At 45.4% G+C, this 25,675-nt stretch overlaps 1 protein-coding gene across 9 annotated transcripts in view; it reads right to left on the reverse strand.

The window, feature by feature from the left end:
* LOC139443064 (SPARC-related modular calcium-binding protein 1-like) overlaps positions 1-22,463 on the reverse strand; it is a 91,474-nt gene extending 69,011 nt beyond the window's left edge. For 3 of the 9 annotated variants that reach the window (XM_071223990.1, XM_071223989.1, XM_071223992.1), the window contains exon 1: positions 21,801-22,460. In XM_071223990.1, coding sequence (XP_071080091.1) covers positions 21,801-21,905 — 105 coding nt within the window. In that variant the 5' untranslated portion in view covers positions 21,906-22,460. Of the gene's footprint in view, positions 1-21,800 lie in introns of all 9 variants that reach the window. The other 6 variants (XM_071223993.1, XM_071223988.1, XM_071223986.1 and 3 more) reach the window with 6 other exon arrangements.
* Between the last annotated feature and the right edge of the window lie 3,212 nt (positions 22,464-25,675).

Below are 25,675 nucleotides of genomic sequence, written 5' to 3' on the forward strand. Positions count from 1 at the left end.
CAGTACAGTATGGTGCAGATACGTTTATATAACTTGAGGGATCCGCTACCATTACATGCCTAAACATGATTTTGTTGTTGTTTAACGCCGCACTACAGTATCAAGCTGTATGACACCGGGCCTAATCGCGAAACATGCATAGATCCATTACAAGCATAATGATGGCACAGAGGTCCATCACAGACCATCACATGACACAGAGATCCATTACCTGCCTAAACATGTCGCAGAGTTCCATTAAAAATCTAAACACGACACAGGGGTCCATTACAAGCCTAAACATGACACAGGGATCCATTACAAGCCTAAACATGACACAGGGATCCATTACAAGTTTAAACATGACACAGGGATCCATTACAAGTTTAAACATGACACAGGGATACATTACATTCCTAAACACGACACAGGGATTCATCACAAACCAAAGCTGACACAGAGATTCATTACAACACTCCCCCCCCCCCCCCCTCCCCTACCGGAAGTAACTATGTGCGTTTTAATGTTCAGAGCAATTTGCTGAGCCATAATCGTTAGGCTGAGGATCATTTGTGAACTTTTAATCAAGGTAATTTAATCTAATAATGACAGGCCACTCTGGGTTGAATACCATCATTATACAGTGAATGATATTTGCGACTTCGACGGAAATGCTATGGTTCTGGTATAGGATTGGTCCGACCGACTGTGTGGCATGGCGCCGTCCTCCACTTCCAGCTATTATCCCATACACGAGACTGACATGGATCAAAGCAGTCGTGTGTCGTCGTGGCGAATACGTACGCCCATAAGAGCAAGGTAGCAGTACATGTAGTATTTAGGCGATCGCAAGTGTCTCAAGAATGTCGGACTTGTCAGGGGTTCCTCTAGTTTATTCATGATTGAATAATCTTTGAAATGCGGGTTAGTTTCAGAGGATTGCCAATTGGTGTATAACACCTGGTTATGAACATGTTCAGTGGGTCAAAACAATGCGTATTGTCAAAGCAAAGGTTACTTTATGTTCAGACGTTACAAGACAGTCACGGTTCTCCAATCATAAGTCGCAGATTCCATGTGCTCTATCATCAATCCCGGACCCTGGTCCCCACCATCAACCACAGACCCTGGTCCCCACCAACAATCACAGACCCTACTCCCGACCATCAATGACAGACCCTCGTCCCCACCATCAATCACAGACCCTCGTCCCCACCATCAATGACAGACCCTCGTCCCCACCAACAATCACAGACCCTACTCCCGACCATCAATGACAGACCCTCGTCCCCACCATCAATGACAGACCCTGGTCCCCACCACCAATCACAGACCCTGCTCCCCACCATCAATCACAGACCCTGCTCCCCACCATCAATCACAGACCCTCGTCCCCACCATCAATGACAGACCCTCGTCCCCACCATCAATGACAGACCCTACTCCCGACCAACAATCACAGACCCTGCTCCCCACCATCAATGACAGACCCTGGTCCCCACCATCAATGACAGACCCTCGTCCCCACCATCAATCACAGACCCTGCTTCCTACCATCAATCACAGACCCTACTCCCGACCATCAATCACAGACCCTGGTCCCCACCATCAATCACAGACCCTGGTCCCCACCATCAATCACAGACCCTGGTCCCCACCATCAATCACAGACCCTGGTCCCCACCAACAATGACAGACCCTCGTCCCCACCATCAATGACAGACCCTCGTCCCCACCACCAATGACAGACCCTCGTCCCCACCATCAATGACAGACCCTCGTCCCCACTATCAATGACAGACCCTCGTCCCCACCATCAATCACAGACCCTGGTCCCCACTATCAATGACAGACCCTCGTCCCCACCATCAATGACAGACCCTCGTCCCCACCATCAATGACAGACCCTCGTCCCCACCATCAATGACAGACCCTCGTCCCCACCATCAATCACAGACCCTGCTCCCCACCATCAATCACAGACCCTGCTCCCCACCATCAATCACAGACCCTGCTTCCTACCATCAATCACAGACCCTGGTCTCCACCATCAATCACAGACCCCGGTCCCCACTATCAATCACAGACCCTGGTCCCCATCACAAATCACAGACCCTGGTCTTCATCATCAATCACAGACCATGGCCCCCACTATCAATCACAGACCCTGGTCCCCACCATCAATCACAGACGCTGGTCCCCACCATCAATCACAGACGCTGGTCCCCACCATCAATCACAGACCCTGCTCCCCACCATCAATCACAGACCCTGGTCCCCACCATCAATCACAGACGCTGGTCCCCACCATCAATCACAGACGCTGGTCCCCACCATCAATCACAGACCCTGCTCCCCACCATCAATCACAGACCCTGGTCCCCACCATCAATCACAGACCCTGCTCCCCACCATCAATCACAGACCCTGGTCCCCACCATCAATCACAGACCCTGGTCCCCACCAACAATCACAGACCCTACTCCCGACCATCAATCACAGACGCTGGTCCCCACCATCAATCACAGACCCTGGTCCCCACCACCAATCACAGACCCTAGTCCCCACCAACAATCACAGACCCTACTCCCGACCATCAATCACAGACCCTGGTCCCCACCACCAATCACAGACCCTGCTTCCCACCATCAATCACAGCCCTGCTTCCGACCATCAATCACAGACCCTGCTCCCGACCAGCAATCACAGACCCTGGTCTCCACCATCAATCACAGACCCTGCTTCCGACCATCAATCACAGACCCTGGTCCCCACCTCCAGATTGTATGTCCGATCATATCTCGGGAGTTATGAATATTAAAAATACATCGGGGTTACAAGAAACTATCGAACTAAGGTTTATGATCATACATCGGGCCTGTAGGTGTCAAGCGTAGTTTTTATACAAACGCATCTACGCGTCAACTTATCAACTACACGTCTACTGTCGTCGTTTATTCTCCTGGTATTACCTTGTTCGGTGAACACCTACAGTTAGATATATACACAGCCGACAAATACACGTGCCAGCTTATCATTAGGGAAAAACAGACAGGAATTAATTTAAATTCATTTAAGTTCATCGTGCTCATGTTTTGGAAACTTGCAGCGAAACCAAAGAGCTGGTTGCGAGAGGCGGGAGGCATTGGGATCATTTACTGCAAAAAGTAGAATAGCCCAGGCCATGAAGCCTGATAACATCTCTGGGCCGGTTTATAGCAGGCGGCTGCACCACACTTCGCTTCCTGTCAGCCCAACAAAATATCCCGATTTCTCGCCAAATGGTGTGGCCCTTCACTTGAAATACACACGCACAGGCTCCATGTGTGTGATGAGGGCTGCATGTCACAGACGAGGGGACCTCCATTTTCCGGCCACACTCAACACAGGACTGAGTGTCTGCATGAGTACAAGTACTGTTATAGAAGCGCTGGTGAGGGGTTAAATATACTCAACACCAAAAGTTCCCGTGACACCAATATTTTAGTGTATTTTTAAAACAAGTAAAGTTTGTTTTTTAATATTCTAGTACATGTATGGGATCAAGTCACAAAAACGCAACTGCTACAGAAAAGCATGCATTCCATGCAAAAGTTTACTTTTAAGCAAACAATGCATTTCACTACCCAAGAATGGGTATAAAAACATGTTCGTTAACGGGATTCCATATGTATTGTTTAGCATCGTGCTGACAACAACCACTCAGAAAAACAACTAAATTACGCAATTATTCAACATTACGAAATGCCACGAAAATGAGCGTCTTCGAGCCATTGGTATGCTTGAAGCAGGATCGAGTCAACGTGATGTTGCAAGACAGTTTAACGTCAGAGAAAAAACATTTGGTGTTTATGGCAACGTTGGCAACAGACGAATGCAGTCAGAGACCATCCTCGGAGTGGCAGGCCACGCGTAATCAATAATCGACAAGACAATAGGTTCGAACAACACACCTACGAAATCGATTCCAGCCAGCAACAGAGACTGCAAGAAGCATCACTGGCCTTCGACGAATATCTTCACAAACCGTACGTCGTCGCCTCAGATGTGCATTGAATGCCGCCAGAAGACCCGCCTGACGTCCCATTTTCACAGGAAACCACCGCCAAGCACCTCTACAGTGATGCAGACAGCGTCTATGCTGTACGGGCATGCAGTGGGGACAAGTTCTATTCACTGACGAGTCTCGTTTTCACCTCAGCCACAGCGATGGACGGACATCGAGTGTACCGACGTCGAGGTGAACGTTACGTCAATCATTGCGTCATGATAGAAGATCGATTCGGGGGCGGCGGCGTTATGGTATGGGGTGGGATTACAGCAAGCCAGGACCCGTTTGATAGTGGTAGGGGGAAATCTCATTGGACAGCGCTACCGCGACGAGATCATTGGCCCTGTTGTTCAACCGTGTTTGCGTCGTCATGGCCCAGGCATTACCTTTTAACATGACAACGCCCGGCCTCATATTGCTCGACTTGTGCAGGAATCTCTTCAACAAAACAACGTGAATGTCATCCCCTGGACGACTCGCTCCCCTGCACTCTCACCAATCGAGCACATGTGGGGTGAGATGGATCGGCGCCTTCGACGTCAACCACGTGTTCCACAGACACTCAAGGAACTTCGAAACATGCTCCAGCAGATATGGACAGATATCCCACAGGACTTTGTGTGATGCCTGGTCCATCCCATGAGACGAAGATGTGTTGCTTGCATTGCAACCAGAGGTGGACACAAACGCTATTTTTTTTTTTATGAAATCACGCATTTTCTGAAGTCAGTATGGCAAATTAAACCATTTGAACACTTACAGGAGTCTTATATCTGTTGCAAACAGAAATTGTTTCAGATTTGGTCAAACACATAACTTTGCATTAAATCTTATTCAATGTCACAGGAACTTTTGTTGTTTAGTATACAATCAAGGACTGACATATCTCCTACTGTCCGAAAAGTACTCTCGTTCACGAAAAGCGTCCAAGCCTTGACAAACACGAACACTCCGAGTCTACCCTGGGAATGGTAAAACACCTGCTGTCTGTCAGGCCCTGATTAACATGAACATAGGATTATACAAGCCTACGTCCAGATACACGTGGAAGAATTTAACCAGTGAGATCAGCAAAGCATTTCTTGTTTGTTTCGTTGGTGTTTAACGCCGCCTATTCCATGATTACGTTAATGCCCCTGGCCACCTGTCAATTCCTCGAGCGCATCTCAGCTCAAAAGAATGATAAGATGCACTTCTTCAGATCGACATTTACCAGCTAATGATTCGTTTGTTTATTGTATAACGCTTAACATAGCAATATATCAGCTTTATGGCGACGGCCTGTAAATAATCCAGTGATTGACATTGTGAACAACGATCTACGCCAATCATGCTGTCAACCAGGTCCGCGAACCTTGCCACGTGATCCATATGGTCGCCTCTTACGACCACCATTCGTTGAGCGGGGCCTTTCCTAACCTATAATCCCCGGAGTTCTCCAGGAAGCATCATAGTTTCACGTTCTATAACTAGAGGCATGTTCATGTACTTGTCCATGTACCACCATGTATTACTTCTCCATGTACCACCATGTACTACTTGTCCATGTACCACTACTTGTCCATGTACCACCATGTACTTGTCCATGTACCACCATATACTACTTGTCCATGTACCACCATGTACTTGTCCATGTACCACCATATACTACTTGTCCATGTACCACCATGTACTTGTCCATGTACCACCATGTACTTGTCCATGTACCACCATATACTACTTGTCCATGTACCACCATGTACTTGTCCATGTACCACCATGTACTTGTCCATGTACCACCATATACTACTTGTCCATGTACCACCATGTACGTGTCCATGTACCACCATATACTACTTGTCCATGTACCACCATGTACGTGTCCATGTACCACCATATACTACTTGTCCATGTACCACCATGTACTTGTCCATGTACCACCATATACTACTTGTCCATGTACCACCATGTACTTGTCCATGTACCACCATGTACTTGTCCATGTACCACCATATACTACTTGTCCATGTACCACCATGTACTTGTCCATGTACCACCATGTACTTGTCCATGTACCACCATATACTACTTGTCCATGTACCACCATGTACGTGTCCATGTACCACCATATAATACTTGTCCATGTACCACCATGTACGTGTCCATGTACCACCATGTACTTGTCCATGTACCACCATATACTACTTGTTCATGTACCACCATGTACTTGTCCATGTACCACAATATACTACTTGTCCATGTACCACCATGTACTTGTCCATGTACCACCATGTACGTGTCCATGTACCACCATATACTACTTGTCCATGTACAACCATGTACTTGTCCATGTACCACCATATACTACTTGTCCATGTACCACCATGTACTTGTCGATGTACCACCATATACTACTTGTCCATGTACCACCATGTACTTGTCCATGTACCACCATGTACTTGTCCATGTACCACCATATACTACTTGTCCATGTACCACCATGTACTTGTCCATGTACCACCATGTACTTGTCCATGTACCACCATATACTACTTGTCCATGTACCACCATGTACTTGTCCATGTACCACCATGTACTTGTCCATGTACCACCATATACTACTTGTCCATGTACCACCATGTACGTGTCCATGTACCACCATATACTACTTGTCCATGTACCACCATGTACGTGTCCATGTACCACCATATACTACTTGTCCATGTACCACCATATACTACTTGTCCATGTACCACCATGTACGTGTCCATGTACCACCATATACTACTTGTCCATGTACCACCATGTACTTGTCCATGTACCACTATGTACTTGTCCATGTACCACCATATACTACTTGTCCATGTACCACCATGTACGTGTCCATGTACCACCATATACTACTTGTCCATGTACCACCATGTACTTGTCCATGTACCACTATGTACTTGTCCATGTACCACCATATACTACTTGTCCATGTACCACTATGTACCACCATGTATCACTATGTACTACTTGTCCATGTACCACCATGTACCACCATGTACTACTTGTCCATGTACCACCATGTACCACCATGTACTACTTGTCCATTTACCACCATGTACTACTTGTCCATGTACCACCATGTACTACTTGTCCATCTACCACCATGTACTTGTCCATCTACCACCATGTACTTGTCCATATACCACCATGTACTTGTCCATCTACCACCATGTACTACTTGTCCATGTACCACCATGTACCACCATGTACTACTTGTCCATCTACCACCATGTACTACTTGTCCATGTACCACCATGTACTACTTGTCCATGTACCACCATGTACTACTTGTCCATCTACCACCATGTACTACTTGTCCATCTACCACCATGTACTACTTGTCCATGTACCACCATGTACTTGTCCATGTACCACCATGTACTACTTGTCCATGTACCACCATGTACCACCATGTACTTGTCCATGTACCACCATGTACTTGTCCATGTACCACCATATACTACTTGTCCATGTACCACCATGTACTACTTGTCCATGTACCACCATGTACCACCATGTACTACCTGTCCATGTACCACCATGTACTTGTCCATATACCACCATGTACTTGTCCATATACCACCATGTACTTGTCCATGTACCACCATGTACTTGTCCATGTACTACTTGTCCATATACCACCATGCACTTGTCCATGTACCACCATGTACTTGTCCATGTACCACCATGTACTACTTGTCCTTATACCACCATGTACTACTTGTCCATATACCACCATGTACATGTCCATGTATCACCATGTACTTGTCCATATACAACCATGTACTACTTGTCCATGTACCACCATGTACTACTTGTCCATGTGCCACCATGTACTTGTCCATGTACCACCATGTACTACTTGTCCATGTACCACCATGCACTTGTCCATGTACCACCATGTACTTGTCCATGTACCACCATGTACTACTTGTCCTTATACCACCATGTACTACTTGTCCATATACCACCATGTACCTGTCCATGTATCACCATGTACTTGTCCATATACAACCATGTACTACTTGTCCATGTACCACCATGTACTACTTGTCCATGTGCCACCATATACTACTTGTCCATGTACCACCATGTACTTGTCCATGTACCACCATGTACTACTTGTCCATATACCACCATGTACTTGTCCATGTACCACCATGTACTTGTCCATGTACCACCATGTACTTGTCCATGTACCACCATGTGCTTGTCCATGAACTTCTTGTCGATATACCACCATGCACTTGTCCATGTACCACCATGTACTACTTGTCCATATATCACCATGAACTTGTCCATGTACCACCATCTGCTGCTTGTCCATGTACCACCATGTACTTGTCCATATACCACCATGTACTACTTGTCCATGTACCACCATGTACTTGTCCATGTACTACTTGTCCATATACCACCATGTACATGTCCATGTATCACCATGTACTTGTCCATATACAACCATGTACTACTTGTCCATGTACCACCATGTACTACTTGTCCATGTGCCACCATGTACTTGTCCATGTACCACCATATACTACTTGTCCATGTACCACCATGTACTTGTCCATGTACCACCATGTACTACTTGTCCATATACCACCATGTACTTGTCCATGTACCACCATGTACTTGTCCATGTACCACCATGTACTTGTCCATGTACCACCATGTACTTGTCCATGAACTTCTTGTCGATATACCACCATGCACTTGTCCATGTACCACCATGTACTACTTGTCCATATATCACCATGAACTTGTCCATGTACCACCATATACTACTTGTCCATGTACCACCATGTACTACTTGTCCATCTACCACCATGTACTTGTCCATATACCACCATGTAATTGTCCATGTACCACCATGTACTTGTCCATATACCACCATGTACTTGTCCATATACCACCATGTAATTGTCCATATACCACCATGTACTTGTCCATGTACTACTTGTCCATATACCACCATGTACTTGTCCATGTACCACCATGTACTTGTCCATGTACTACTTGTCCATATACCACCATGCACTTGTCCATGTACCAGCATGAACTTGTCCATGTACCATCATGTACTTGTCCATGTACCACCATGTACTACTTGTCCATGTACCACCATGTACTTGTCCATGTACCACCATGTACTACTTGTCCATGTACCACCATATACTACTTGTCCATGTACCACCATGTACTTGTCCATGTTCCAGCATGTACTACTTGTCCATGTACCACCATGTACTACTTGTCCATGTACCACCATGTACTTGTCCATGTACCACCATGTACTACTTGTCCATGTACCACCATGTACTACTTGTCCATGTACCACCATGTACTACTTGTCCATGTACCACCATGTACTTGTCCATGTACCACCATGTACTACTTGTCCATGTGCCACCATGTACTTGTCCATGTACCACCATGTACTACTTGTCCATGTGCCACCATGTACTTGTCCATGTACCACCATGTACTACTTGTCCATGTACCACCATGTACTTGTCCATGTACCAGCATGAACTTCCAGGCAAAACATTACTTCCGGGCCGTCACCATGACCTTCTTATCCGACAGTTATCCAAATATCATGTTTTTAAAGTAAATGTGCAGCTGTAACTCACAATGCAGCCATGTTTCACAATAAACCTTTACCCTCTCTATGCATGTACCAAAAGAATAATCCTTGATGTCAATAATCTGTGTATAGAAGTCAGTTGAAAAATTTCCGGCGGTGGCGCTCAATTCCAACATAACTTAAAGCAGTTTCACGAGATCGCTAATTACTACATCCAGTGATGTTCGGTTGTTGGATGACACGCTTCAATAACATCAGTATGTCTATGGCATTGAACACAATGCGTGTTATATATTTATAACACTTGGACACAATGTGTGTAATGTGTGTCATATATAAGGGAACACTATTGCAAGAAGCGAGAACGATCAGATTACATACATGGTACAGCATTCTTTCAAATAAAACTTTTGAGAAACATTTTTAAAATGACACTTCTTGCAGAGCAGTTGAAATTCCAGACCAAAGCGTAATCAATCCGGTAACAAAAACAATAAGAATGTAGGAGCATAGGACAACATTTCACGTCTTCATGAGAAACACATACCAACTAGGCCACGTCATCACGTCGCTTCTCAGACCATAGGACTCTAACTAACACGTCCTCTCTCACCATGACGACACGCACTGACTGTTCTATCTCACATGACGACACGCACTGACTGTTCTGTCTCACCATGACCACAACTTCATGTCCGTCACTGGACAATCGGCCACGACGAATCTATCACTGACTGATTCCACTTTCTAGAATGTCACTGCCCACTACCCTTCACTAGGGAAAGCTAACAAGAGGACAATCTAGTTTACAGACCCAGTTTACACGGAGGACTGTCGGGACGTAGAGAGGGCCAAGATTTCGATTTGGAGGAGGGCAAGCGCCACCTCCCCCTCCCACACAAGCACCACCCCCCCCTCCCACACAAGCACCACCTCCCCCTCCCACACAAGCACCACCTCCCCTCCCACACAAGCACCACCTCCCCCTCCCACACAAGCACCACCTCCCCCTCCCACACAAGCACCACCTCCCCCTCCCACCTCCCACACAAGCACCACCTCCCCCTCCCACACAAGCACCACCTCCCACTCCCACACAAGCACCACCTCCCCCTCCCACACAAGCACCAGGAGGATTGACTGCACTACACGATGGGCGACTGCACTACACCGGGATCGACTGCACAACATCGACTGAAATACACGGAGATTGACTGCACAACATCGACTGCACTACATGGAGATCGACTGCACTGCACGGGGATCGACTGCACTACACGGGGTTGACTACACTACACGGGGTTGACTACACTATACGGAGATCGACTGCACTGCACGGGGATCGACTGCACTACACGGGGTTGACTACACTATACGGAGATCGACTGAAATACACGGAAATCGACTACACTACACGGAGATCGACTGCATTGCACGGGGTTGACTACACTACACGGAGATCGACTGCACTGCATGGAGATCGACTGCATTGCCCGGAGATCGACTGCACTACACGGAGAACGACTGCACTACACGGGGTTGACTACACTACACGGAGATCGACTGCACTACACGGAGATCGACTGCACTACACGGAGATCGACTGCACTGCACGGGGATGACTACACTATACAGAGATCGACTGCACTGCATGGAGATCGACTGCATTGCCCGGAGATCGACTGCACTACACGGAGAACGACTGCACTACACGGGGTTGACTACACTACACGGAGATCGACTGCACTACACGGAGATCGACTGCACTACACGGAGATCGACTGCACTGCACGGGGATGACTACACTATACAGAGATCGACTGCACTGCATGGAGATCGACTGCATTGCCCGGAGATCGACTGCACTACACGGAGAACGACTGCACTACACGGGGTTGACTACACTACACGGAGATCGACTGCACTACACGAAGATCGACTGCACTACACGGAGATCGACTGCACTGCACGGGGATGACTACACTATACAGAGATCGACTGCACTGCATGGAGATCGACTGCATTGCACGGAGATCGACTGCACTACACGGAGAACGACTGCACTACACGGGGTTGACTACACTACACGGAGATCGACTGCACTACACGAAGATCGACTGCACTACACGGAGATCGACTGCACTGCACGGGGATGACTACACTATACAGAGATCGACTGCACTGCATGGAGATCGACTGCATTGCCCGGAGATCGACTGCACTACACGGAGAACGACTGCACTACACGGGGTTGACTACACTACACGGAGATCGACTGCACTACACGGAGATCGACTGCACTACACGGAGATCGACTGCACTGCACGGGGATCGACTGCACTACACGGGGATGACTACACTATACGGAGATCGACTGCACTACACGGAGATCGACTACACTACACGGAGATCGACTACACTACACGGAGATCGACTGCACTGCACGGGGTTGACTACACTATACGGAGATCGACTGCACTGCATGGAGATCGACTGCATTGCACGGAGATCGACTGCACTACACGGAGATCGACTGCACTACACGGAGATCGACTGCACTACACGGGTATCGACTGTCCAACACGGAGATCGACTGCACTACACGGAGATCGACTGCATCACATCGACTGCACTACACAGAGATCGACTGCACTACATGGGGATCGACTTCACTATACGGGGATGGACTGCACCACATCGACTGCCTGACACGGAGATCGACTGCACTACACGGAGATCGACTACACTACATGGGGATCGACTGTACTACACGGGGATCAACTGCGCCACATCGAGTACACTACATGGGGATCAACTGCACTACACGGGGATCGACTGTACTACATGGTGATCGACTGGACTACATGGGGATCAACTGCACTACACGGGGATGGACTGCACTACATGGGGATCGACTGTTCCACATCGACTGCACTACATGGGGATCGACTGCTCCACATCGACTGCACTACATAGGGATCGACTGCACTACACGGGGATGGACTGCACTACATGGGGATCGACTGCACTACACGGGGATCGACTGTGCTACATGGTGATCGACTGTGCTACATAGTGATCGACTGCTCCACATCGACTGCACTACATGGGGATCGACTGCACTACACGGGGATCGACTGTACTACATGGTGATCGACTGTGCTACATAGTGATCGACTGCTCCACATCGACTGCACTACACGGGGATCGACTGTACTACATGGGGATCGACTGCTCTATACGGGGATCAACTTCACCACATCGAGTGCACTACATGGGGATCGACTGCACTACATATGGATCGACTGCACTACACGGAAATCGACTGCACTACACGGAGCTCGACTGCACTACACGGAAATCGACTGCAGCACATGATGATCCGTGAATTGGAAGGATAGGGGAGGGGATGGAGTTGTTCGTGTGTGAAGAGTCAAAGTGAACGAGATCAAAGCAGCCACCACGATGTGTGAGAGATACCTTGTGGAACTTGAATGTAGCGGCTTGCTGGCACGCGGGGTGGCCGGCCCTGGAGTGTGCTGCGACACTGAAGCACATGGCACCGCTCAGCTTTGATGTTGTCAAGATATGGGTTTGTCATGAACACTCCATGTTGTGCTGTGTTTGTCCTGTAGTTGTGACGTGCATATCCTAAGGTGATTAGCGCGATTGTCGCCTGCACGCTGGGGCCTTGTGGGCTCCCAGGTAGATGCGTTGGGGGGTGTCACTTATGGGGGGACGGGGGATCGGGAGGGGTCGCCACTTTGATGTAGTAGGTGGTGGGTGTCACATGCATACATCACCCATCAAGTATCACCAGATTGGCAGCCATCTTGGACACGGAGCTTAGCATGTGAGACTCCGACGTGATGGTAGACGGCGCTTGGAGGTGCAGCTGTAACACCGTTACTCAACATTAGGGAGGGGCGGGAGGGGGAGGTGGTGTGTACTCCCGCAACAAACTCACATGTCCTTATATCTTTTCGTATTTGTTCCACAGAGCGTTCACAGTAAGGCATTTAAACTATGGATGTTTTAACATTCCTTCTTAGGTGGAAGAACTTGTGGCATTGTCAGTGAGTCGGTCTCGGCTATACACTACCATCAATAATACAAGACAGCTGAACTTCTTGGAAAGCCATTTGGAAATGCCAATGAATCACTTAGTTCACATTTCTCTAAATTATTAAAATGGATGTATCGTTTACTGTAAAATGAAACGACGTTCAAAAGCGGGATGACAGGCCATCCATCAGAACAAGTAGGACCCAAGTGTCGGCGGCATATGGATCATATTCTAAATTAATCAGGTGCCTCGGCCTGGCAAATTTAAAACGATTGGTTGGCAGATTATGACATATGCAGCAGATGCAATTCTAGATGGAAAATAACACTCTTACAAAGCAAGTGAATTCTATAATGCACTCCATGCATGTACTTGTGGAGTAAACTCTACTGAACGTCATAATGTCATACGTCGGTTTGGAGTAGGAGTAGGTGTGTGTGTGTGTGTGTGTGTGTGTGTGTGTGTGTGTGTGTGTGTGTGTGTGTGTGTGTGTGTGTGTGTGTGGTGGGTGGGGGAGGGGTGTGTGTGTGTGTGTGTGGGGGGGGGGGGGAAGCTCGTAAGCTGTACGTTGCAACTGTTACAGACATCATTTGTCCCATAACACAAGGTGTGACATCACAGTTCACTACACAGCTGGTGGCTACACACACGTCCATCTCAAACTCGCACACATCCCCATGTGTCTACACAAACTCCCCCACATCCCCATGTGTCTACACAAACTCCCCCACATCCCCTAGTGTCTACACAAACTCCCCCACATCCCCTAGTGTCTACACAAACTCCCCCACATCACCTAGTGTCTACACAAACTCCCCCACATCCCCATGTGTCTACACAAACTCCCCCATATCCCCTAATGTCTACACAAACTCCCCCACATCCCCTAGTGTCTACACCCCCCCCCCCCCCCACATCCCCTAGTGTCTACACAACCCCCCCATATCCCCTAGTGTCTACACAAACTCCCCCACATCCCCTAGTGTCTACACAAACTCCCCCACATCCCCTAGTGTCTACACAAACTCCCCCACATCCCCATGTGTCTACACAAACTCCCCCACATCCCCTAGTGTCTACACAAACTCCCCCACATCCCCTAGTGTCTACACAAACTCCCCCACATCCCCTAGTGTCTACACAAACTCCCCCACATCCCCTAGTGTCTACACAAACTCCCCCACATCCCCATGTGTCTACACAAACTCCCCCACATCCCCTAGTGTCTACACAAACTCCCCCACATCCCCTAGTGTCTACACAAACTCCCCCACATCCCCTAGTGTCTACACAAACTCCCCCACATCCCCATGTGTCTACACAAACTCCCCCACATCCCCTAGTGTCTACACAAACTCCCCCACATCCCCTAGTGTCTACACAAACTCCCCCACATCCCCTAGTGTCTACACAAACTCCCCCATATCCCCTAGTGTCTACACAAACTCCCCCACATCTCCCTGTGTCTACACAAACTCCCCCACATCCCCTAGTGTCTACACAAACTCCCCCACATCCCCCTGTGTCTACACAAACTCTCCCACATCCCCATGTGTCTACACAAACTCCCCCACATCCCCTAGTGTCTACACAAACTCCCCCACATCTCCCTGTGTCTACACAAACTCCCCCACATCCCCTAGTGTCTACACAAACTCCCCCACATCCCCCTGTGTCTACACAAACTCTCCCACATCTCCCTGTGTCTACACAAACTCCCCCACATCCCCTAGTGTCTACACAAACTCCCCCACATCCCCCTGAGTCTACACAAACTCTCCCACATCCCCTAGTGTAATGTCTGTGGCAAATCGTGCGGGAGTCGTGTACGACATCTGCAGGGACGTCAGTGGCCTCCGCCGTGCAGCACCAGAGAAATACACCAGACCACGGGGGCCACGGGTTCATCATGCTTGAATCTGACAAGTGCCTATCTTGTGCTGGCTGGTGAACTGTTACTTTCCTAGCGCGCAATGTTACACTAACATGTTATCATTTCTCAGCACGTACAACCTAGTGATGCATTTTATAGATGGCACCGATCTGGTATATCTGACGTGATCAGTTGCTATATGACAGTACGTCACGGCATCGACAATGCTACACATATGACAGTACGTCACGACATGGTCGATGCTACACATATGACAGTACGTCACGACATGGGCAATACTATATATATGACAGTACGTCACGTCATGGGTAATGCTATATATATGACAGTACGTCACGACATGGGCGATGTTATATATGTATGACAGTACGTCACGACATGGGCAATGCTATATATATGACAGTACGTCACGACATGGGCGATGTTATATATATATGACAGTACGTCACGACATGGGCGATGCTACACACATGACAGTACGTCACGACATGGGCAATGATATATATATATGACAGTACGTCACGACATGGGCGATGTTATATATATATGACAGTACGTCACGACATGGGCAATGCTATATATATGACAGTACGTCACGACATGGGCGATGTTATATATATATGACAGTACGTCACGACATGGGCGATGCTACACACATGACAGTACGTCACGACATGGGCAATGCTATATATATGACAGTACGTCACGACATGGGCGATGTTATATATATATGACAGTACGTCACGACATGGGCGATGCTATATATATATGACAGTACGTCACGACAGGGGTAATGCTACACACATGACAGTACGTCACGACATGGGCAATGATATATATATGTGACAGTACGTCACGACAAGGGTTATGATGTATATATATATGACAGTACGTCACGACATGGGCAATGATATATATATATGACAGTACGTCACGACAGGGGTAATGATGTATATATATATGACAGTACGCCTGTCAGGCGGTGTTCTCGCCTCCAACCCAGCCAGGTTGACTCCGGGTGACTGGTGGCCGGCTGTTAGATGGCGAACAGATTAATTTGTCGCAATAATTGCTTCCATAACAAAGTGACGCTTTGCTTGAATAAGGCCATGTCTCAAGTTGACGGGACATCGAGATAAATATGCCGTGTCTTGCGAGGACGCCCCCCTTTGCGCTGATAGTGGCCTCAAACTTTCCGGACAACGAAAAAAATACTCGCCATATTCTTTCCTTCTAGATATCGGGGCATGCTTTTGATGACGTATCGTGAGGGAGCGATATGCTTGAATCCTGCCGTGAGAGGCGGAGGTTACCCACTGCACTGAGAACATACACTGACAAGCGTTGTACAGATCTACCCGGTGCTCAATGATCTATCCATTGTCTATAGATCTACGAGGTGTTCATAGATCAACCCGGTACTCAGTGATCTATCCATTGATCATAGATCTACCCAGAATTCAGTGATCTATTCAGTGATCTATCCAGTGATCATATATCAACCCGGTGGTAGTCAGTCATCTATCCAGTGATCATATATCTACATGGTACTCAGTGATATATCCAGTGATCTACCCAGTGATCATAGATCTACTCGGTACTCAGTCATCTATCCAGTGATCATAGATCTACCCAGCATTAAGTGATCTATTCAGTCATCTATCCAGTGATCATAGATCTACCCAGCATTCAGTGATCTATTCGGTGATCTATACAGTGATCATAGATCAACCCAGTACACAGTCATCTTTCCAGTGATCATAGATCTACCTAGCATTCAGTGATCTATTCAGTGATCTATCCAGTGATCATAGATCTGACCGGTACTCAGTCATCTATCCAGTGATCATAGATCTGATCGGTACTCAGTCATCTATCCAGTGATCTATCCCACGATCACAGACCTACTCGGTACTCAGTGATTTATTCAGTGATCATACATCCAACCGGTACTCAGTCATCTATCCACTAATCATAGATCTACCCAGCATTCAGTGATCTATTCAGTGATCTATCCCGTAATCATAGATCTACCCAGTATTCAGTGATCTATTCGGTGATCATAGATCTACCCAGTATTCAGTGATCTATCCCTTGATCATAGATCTACCCAGTATTTAGTGATCTATCCCGTGATCATAGTTCTACGTAGTATGCAGTGATCTATCCCTTGATCATAGATCTACCCAGTATTCAGTGATCATATATCTACCCGGTACTCATTGATCATAGATCTACCCGGTACTCAGTGATCTAGTCAGTGATCATAGATCTACCCGGTACTCAGTGATCTATTCAGTGATCATAGATCTACCCGGTATTCAGTGATCTATCCCTTGATGATAGATATACCCAGTATTCAGTGATCAATCCCATGATCATAGATCTACCCAGTATTAAGTGATCTATCTAGTGATCATATATCTACCCAGTATTCAGAGATCTATTCAGTGATCATAGATCTACCCGCTATTCAGTGATCATAGATCTACCCGCTATTCAGTGATCTATTCAGTGATCATAGATCTACCCAGTATTCAGAGATTTATTCAGTGATCATGGATTTACCTGGTACTCAGTGATTATAGATCTACCAGGTATTCAGTGATCTATTCAGTGATTATAGATTTACCAGGTATTCAGTGATCTATCCTGTGGTCATAGATCTACCCAGTATTCGATGATATATTCTGTGATCTATTCAGTGATCATAGATCTACCCGGTATTCGGTGATCTATTCTGTGATCTATCCAGTGATCATAGATCTACCCAGTATTCGGTGATCTATTCGGTGATCTACCCAGTGATCATAGATCTACCCAGTATTCGGTGATCTATACTGTGATCTATCCAGTGATCATAGATCTACCCGATATTCAGTGATCTATTCTGTGATCTATCCAGTGATCATAGATCTACCCAGTATTCGGTGATCTATTCGGTGATCTATCCAGTGATCATAGATCTACCCAGTATTCGGTGATCTATTCTGTGATCTATCCAGTGATCATAGATCTACCCGATATTCAGTGATCTATTCTGTGATCTATCCAATGATCATAGATCTACCCAGTATTTAGTGATCTATCCCTTGGTCATAGATCTACCCGCTGTTCACTGATCTATCCAGCCAATCAATCATTTATTCAGGATGAAGGTCATAGGCCCACATACAAATAACAACTTACATGTATGTTTATGGTAGTGGCTATGCACATAACATTGTTTAACAAATACTTTCTTCTTTCATTCGAATGATAATGAAACATTCATAGTGATTTCATTTGTTCTGTATCGTTTTTCGCAATTATCTTTCTAAATGTACGCATATTTATATTAATGATATATGCCTTTTGCAGATATGTACTTCTAATAGCTTCAGAAGTAGTACATATATCTTCTTTTACTCTATCACATAAAGGGCAGTTTCTCATGCCCCAACCACCCCCCACCCCCCTCTCCCCTTCAATACTCCTCAACTGTAATAGGCCCCTTCTAAAATATTTCTAAGCTCTATTTAACCCTTCTGGTTGTAACAAACTTTCATATTCTCTATAAAAGTTACATCTTGAAGAAGTGTTATTTATAGTAGATATCCCTTTTTTAAGAAACAAGTTGATAGCACAATCGTTCAACATACTGAACGTGTATTATCTCCAACTGTTTGCGACCGCTGTTTAAGTGGCATTAGAAGTTGGTAGGATGAACAAGGGATATACCAATGCGACGTTTCGGTGTAGACACTTACACCGTTATTTGCATCACTTGCTTAGTAACGGTGTTAGTATCTTCACCGAAACATTGCATTCATTGTAATAGAGAAGTTGTCCATCAATAGAACCCCACCCCCCCTCCTCCCCCCCACACACACCACACACACACACACACACCACACACACACACACACACACCACCATCACCACAAACCTGTCTGTGCAAACAAAACCAAAATCATGAGAAAATAGTATATACGTTTTAACTGAAGCCGAATGTTTATGCCCTACATTATCTAAAGTTAGTAGCATGCTGTACGTTTTTTTCCACAAAGGGCACATCTGCAGTGACTGTCATTGACACACAGAACACTCAGCGTATGGACACATCTGCAGTGACTGTCATTGACACACAGAACACTCAGCGTATGGACACATCTGCAGTGACTGTCATTGACACACAGAACACTCAGCGTATGGACACATCTGCAGTGACTGTCATTGACACACTGAACACTCAGCGTATGGACACATCTGCAGTGACTATCATTGACACACAGAACACTCAGCGTATGGACACATCTGCAGTGACTGTCATTGACACACAGAACACTCAGCGTATGGACACATCTGCAGTGACTGTCATTGACACACAGAACACTCAGCGTATGGACACATCTGCAGTGACTGTCATTGACACACAGAACACTCAGCGTATGGACACATCTGCAGTGACTGTCATTGACACACAGAACACTCAGCGTATGGACACATCTGCAGTGACTGTCATTGACACACAGAACACTCAGCGTATGGACACATCTGCAGTGACTGTCATTGACACACACAACATTCAACTTATGGACACATCTGCAGTGACTATCATTGACACACAGAACATTCAACGTATGGACATATCTGCACACCAAACATTCAACGTGTGGACACATCTGCACACCAAACATTCAACGTGTGGACACATCTGCACACCAAACATTCAACGTATGGACATAACTGCACACCAAACATTCAACGTGTGGACATATCTGCACACCAAACATTCAACGTATGGACACATCTACAGTGACTGACGTGAAGACACCAAGTGTACATCCTACTCCGGCTGCTGGATGGAGAGCATCTAGGGGTATGGGAAAAGCACCCCAGTGAGTCAACTCGAGTCAGAGACGTGGGAGGACGTATGCCCCTGCATAGACGCAAGGATCAGCGAGGCTTTCATATCATCCTTCATTAGGCTAATTTGGGATATACAAATGTACAAGTGTCGAACATTTCCTGTGAACACTGACTGGCTCTATGTAAATATTTACATGGCATACACCACAGGCGTTTTAGCTCCAAGATATGAGAGTTGAAACACCTCTGTTTGATTGTGGTGAAGGGGAGAGGACAATACTACGATATACATAACACCCCTGTTGTCGGTTCTAGCAATCAACCGTATTACTTTCCTGTAGTGGAAACACAAGCGGCCGTTATCCAACCCATCCTCTGTCGCACCGCCGGTCCAGGGCGCCGTGACAACGTCACGCTGGTTACGGTAGAACATGGTACACGGTCATTGCGACTGGGGAAAGGGCTGGCGGCTATTCATCACGGGTAATTGGGTTGCGCACAATAAATGGACGGGACCGACACCTTCAGTGACGACAATCAGCCACATAACAACATCAGCTACTTGTCTAATCTCTCACATAGAGAACTCACGACACACCGGGGGAGAGAGAGAGGGAGGGAGAGACCGCCGGCGGACATGGAGAGGATAATACCTGATAAGTTACATGATAGGGATATGATTATTACTCTCTGGTGGAAATGGGGTTAGGGAAGAGGGGGATATTTAACGGGGAGATTTACCAAGAGGTAAAGGTATTTCGTTTTGTGTGCATATTGTTGGGACAATGGAGTAACTTCATCTCACGCTTAGTAGAAGGAAAGCACTATGTATACACAAGATATGACTCTTTAGAAAGTTGTCAGTTTCGGAGAGATGGGATTATTCGGAAATTAGTCTTTGGGGTCTGGAAAGCAGCTTTAGTTGACCTGGAGACAAGAGACCATTCGGCCAGGGCGAGAAAGACTAGCCAATGATTATACCATTAAGTGAGGTGTGGGGTGTACAGGTGACACTGAAGCCGGGAGACGGGACTCCCCAAGCCGCCCTTCTCTACCATTGTACTCCAGAACAAGTGAGCACTTCTCAGCGTTACAACTCAACAAGCATGTAATAGTTCCTTAGCGACGAAAATATCTACACAATACTCACACATATGACACTGGAAGTTAAGTTAAAAAATATGCAAAGTTTCCAACTGTGAAATATCCGGGTTGTCCCAGTGTTGCTTCCAGTGCCGTGTGCGGTGTGTGATACGGTGTCGTGTGCCCCTGGAGAACACTCGGTGTGGAGGGATAACACATATGGACATTAGAAAACAAGAAAAGTGTCAACACTCACCTTTCCATCCACCTCGGATAACTGGGGTGATGCTGGCGTCACAACACACATATAAATCACGGTAATAAATAATACACAAAAACTCCATCGAATATAACAGTCCATGGTCCTTCTCCTTCCACTGAGGAAGTCCTCCCCTAGCGAACTGCCTGCCACTAGGGTAGGAGTACAGAGGTCCTCCCTACACTCGCCTGGGGGACGGGGAACAGCGTTGTGTGCAGACTCCTGCTCGCTACCTTCCCCACCATAGCCAGCGTCTGTAGTAGTAGGGCAGTAGGGAGGGGCCCTGAGAGAAGGTCTGCCACTGCCTGGTCCTGATGCTGTGGGACTGTGTTCCCCTACTGTCTCTCAAATACGTCGTCTATCATCAATATATGTACACATGCTGTGCTCCAGGTCACGTGACGACCTTCATCCTGTCTATCAGAGTATCGCCCAATCGGCTTGGGGGCGAATTATACAATTTACTGAATGAAGAGAACACATGTTGAATAGCCGGCTGTGAGTGGATTACCTGGCACAGGTGCGAGCGGCGGGGAAAGCGTGAGTGGGGGAGGTGGGGGGAGGGAAGGTCGGCACCTGGACAGCTAGCTACCCTGTCGATCACATATGAGCGGAGTGCGTATTGGAAGAATGTTGCAAACACCGTGTATGATACGTGGCTGGTGGACTTCCGTATAGAAGCCCCAGCTTCTCTGTGTCCGTACGTGGGCCCACTCAGCCGGCGGGTGCTGGGGATCCGAGCGTGCGTGCCACATGGCCTCGTGTTGGATGCACTCCGATAGGTGCTTCTCCTCTCATGTGTGTGTCTGTGTGAGAGGAAATGTGGGTCTGCTTATATTAATGTGTGACCTGTTTGTATTAATCTGTGTGTTAGTTTGTATTAATGCATTGCATGTATGTATTAATGTGTGTGACTGTATGTATTAATATGTGGCCTGTATGCATTAATGTATGCCTGTATGTATTAATGTGTGGCTTGTATGTATTAATGTGTGGCTTGTATGTATTAATGTGTGGCTTGTATGTATTAATGGGTGGCCTGTATGAATTGATGTATGCCTGTATGTATTAATGCATGCCTGTATGTATTAATGGGTGTGTTCGTATGTATTAATGTGTGGCCTCTATGTATTAATCTGTGTGTTTATTTGTATTAATGCATGGCATGTATGTATTAATGTGTCTGTCTGTATGTATTATTTTGTGGCCCGTTTGTATTAATTTGTGGCCTGTATGTATTAATGTGTGTCTATATGTATTAATGTGTGGGATGTATATATTAATATGTAGCCTGTATGTATTAATGTGTAGCCTGTATGTATGAATATGTGGCCTGTATGTATTAATGTGTGTCTATATGTATTAATGTGTGGGATGTATGTATTAATATGTAGCCTGTATGTATTAATGTGTAGCCTGTATGTGTTAATATGTAGCCTGTATATATTAATGTGTAGCCTGTATGTATGAATATGTAGCCTGTATGTATTAACATGTAGCCTGTATGTATGAATATGTAGCCTGTATGTATTAATGTGTGGCATGTGTGTATTAATGTGTGGCATGTATGTATTAATATGTAGCCTGTATGTATTAATATGTAGCCTGTATGTATTAATATGTAGCCTGTATGTATTAATATGCATCCTGCATGTATGAATATGTAGCCTGTATGTATTAATGTGTGAGTCTGTGGCCAACATGTATTAATGTGTAGCCTGTATGTATTAATGTGGGGCCCGTATGCATTAATCTGTGATTCTGTGGCCAACATGTATTAATGTGAGTGTCTGTATGTATTAATGTGTGGCCTGTAAGTATATATAATTCTCTGGCCCGTATGCATTAATGTGTGTGTGACTGTATGTATGAATGTGTATCTGTATGTATTGATGTGTGGCATGTATGTATTATGTGTTGCCTGTGTGTATTAATCTGTGGCATGTATGCATTAATGTGTGAGTCTGTATCTATTATTGTGTGTGTCTTTATGTATTAATCTGTGGCATGTATGCATTAATGTGTGAGTCTGTATCTATTATTGTGTGTGTCTTTATGTATTAATATGTGGCATGTATGTATTGATGTGTGTGTCTGTATGTTTTTGTGTGTGTTTGTATGTAGTAATTTTCGGCATGTGTGGCCTGTTTGTATAAAAGTGTATCTTCAAGTGTTAATGTGTGGTGTGTATGTATTAATGTGTGTGTCTGTATGTATTAAAGTATGGCATGTATGTATTAATGTGTGGCCTGTAAGTATTAATGTGTGTGTTTGTATTTATTGATGTGTGGCATATATGTATTAATGAGTGACATATATGTATTAATGTGTGTGTCTGTATATATTAATGTGTGGCCTGTATGTATTAATGTATGGCATGTATGTATTAATGTGTCTGTATGTATTAATGTGTGGCATGTATGTATTAATGTGTATCTGTAGGTTTTGATGTGTGGCATGTATGTATTAATGTGTGTCTGTATGTATTAATTTGTATCTGTATGTATTAATGTGTGGCCTGTGTGTATTAATGTGTGGCATGTATGGCTTAGTGTTTAAGTCTGTTTGTATTATTGTGTGAGTCTTTATGTATTAATATGTGGAGTGTATGTATTAATGTGTGTATTTATGTATATTTATGTGTGTGTTTGCATGTATTAATGTGTGTCTCAGTATGTATTAATGGGTGGATTTGTATGTATTAATGTGTGATATGTTTGTTTTAATGTGTGGCATGTATGTATTAATGTGTGTCCTGTATGTATTAATGTGTGTCCTGTATGTATTAATGTGTGGCATGTATGTAATAATGTGTGTCTGTATGTATTAATGTGTGGCATGCATGTAACAATGTGCAGCCTGTATGTATTAATGTGTGGCCTGTATGTATTAATGTGTGGCCTGTATGTATTAATGTGTGGCATGTATGTAATAATGTGTGTCTGTCTGTATTAATGTGTAGCATGTATGTAATAATGTTTGACATGTAAGTATTAATGTGCAGCCTGTATTTTTTAATGTGTGTTTGAATGTTTTAATGTGTGTGTCTGTGTGTATTAATATATGCTCTGTATGTTTTATTGTGTGGCCTGTGTGCATTAATGTGTGTCTGTGTGTATTAATGTGTGGCCTGTATGTATTAATGTGTGTCTGTATGTATTAATGTTAGGCCTGTATGTATTAATGTGTCTGTATGTATTAATGTGTGGCATGTATGTATTAATGTTTGGCATGTATGTATTAATGTGTGGCATGTATGTATTAATATGTGGCCTCTATGTATCTGCAATTGTGGGCAGACTACTATGCAGATTTAATATCACCTCTTGACCGGCCGGAGTTTGACAGCGACTTTCGTGTTGAGACGGACTCCAGAATAAACAACATCTTAAAGATACCACTTCTGGACGATGATCCTATACTGAAGACAGACATAGAAATACACAAACTAAAACGACTAAAACAAAATACACAAACTAAAACGACTAAAACAAAGCTTAAAAATGAGAAAATCACCAGGACCGAACCAAATCACAAATGAACATATCTATTTCGCTGGAGATTTGCTTCTAAAACACTTTACCCAGCTGTTTAACATGATGATACGAACATGCTACAGTTCTTCACTGTTGAGATCTGGAACAATTATTCCAATATATAAAGGAAACAATAAGACAGATCGGATCCTGCAAATTTCAGAGGTATCACTCTGGCGTCCGTGGTGGGAAAACTGTTGGAAAAAATCCTATTAGAGAGAATTGAGAGATATGTCAAATGTATGGAGCCCGACTTCCCACATAGATTACAATGTGGCTTCAGGCGAGAACATGATGCAAACATAGCTACCTACATACTCAAAGAAGTCATATCTT

The sequence above is a fragment of the Haliotis cracherodii genome, unplaced genomic scaffold (genome assembly GCF_022045235.1).
Source record: "Haliotis cracherodii isolate W230 unplaced genomic scaffold, xgHalCrac1.p SCAF_5, whole genome shotgun sequence".
NCBI lineage: Eukaryota > Metazoa > Mollusca > Gastropoda > Lepetellida > Haliotidae > Haliotis > Haliotis cracherodii.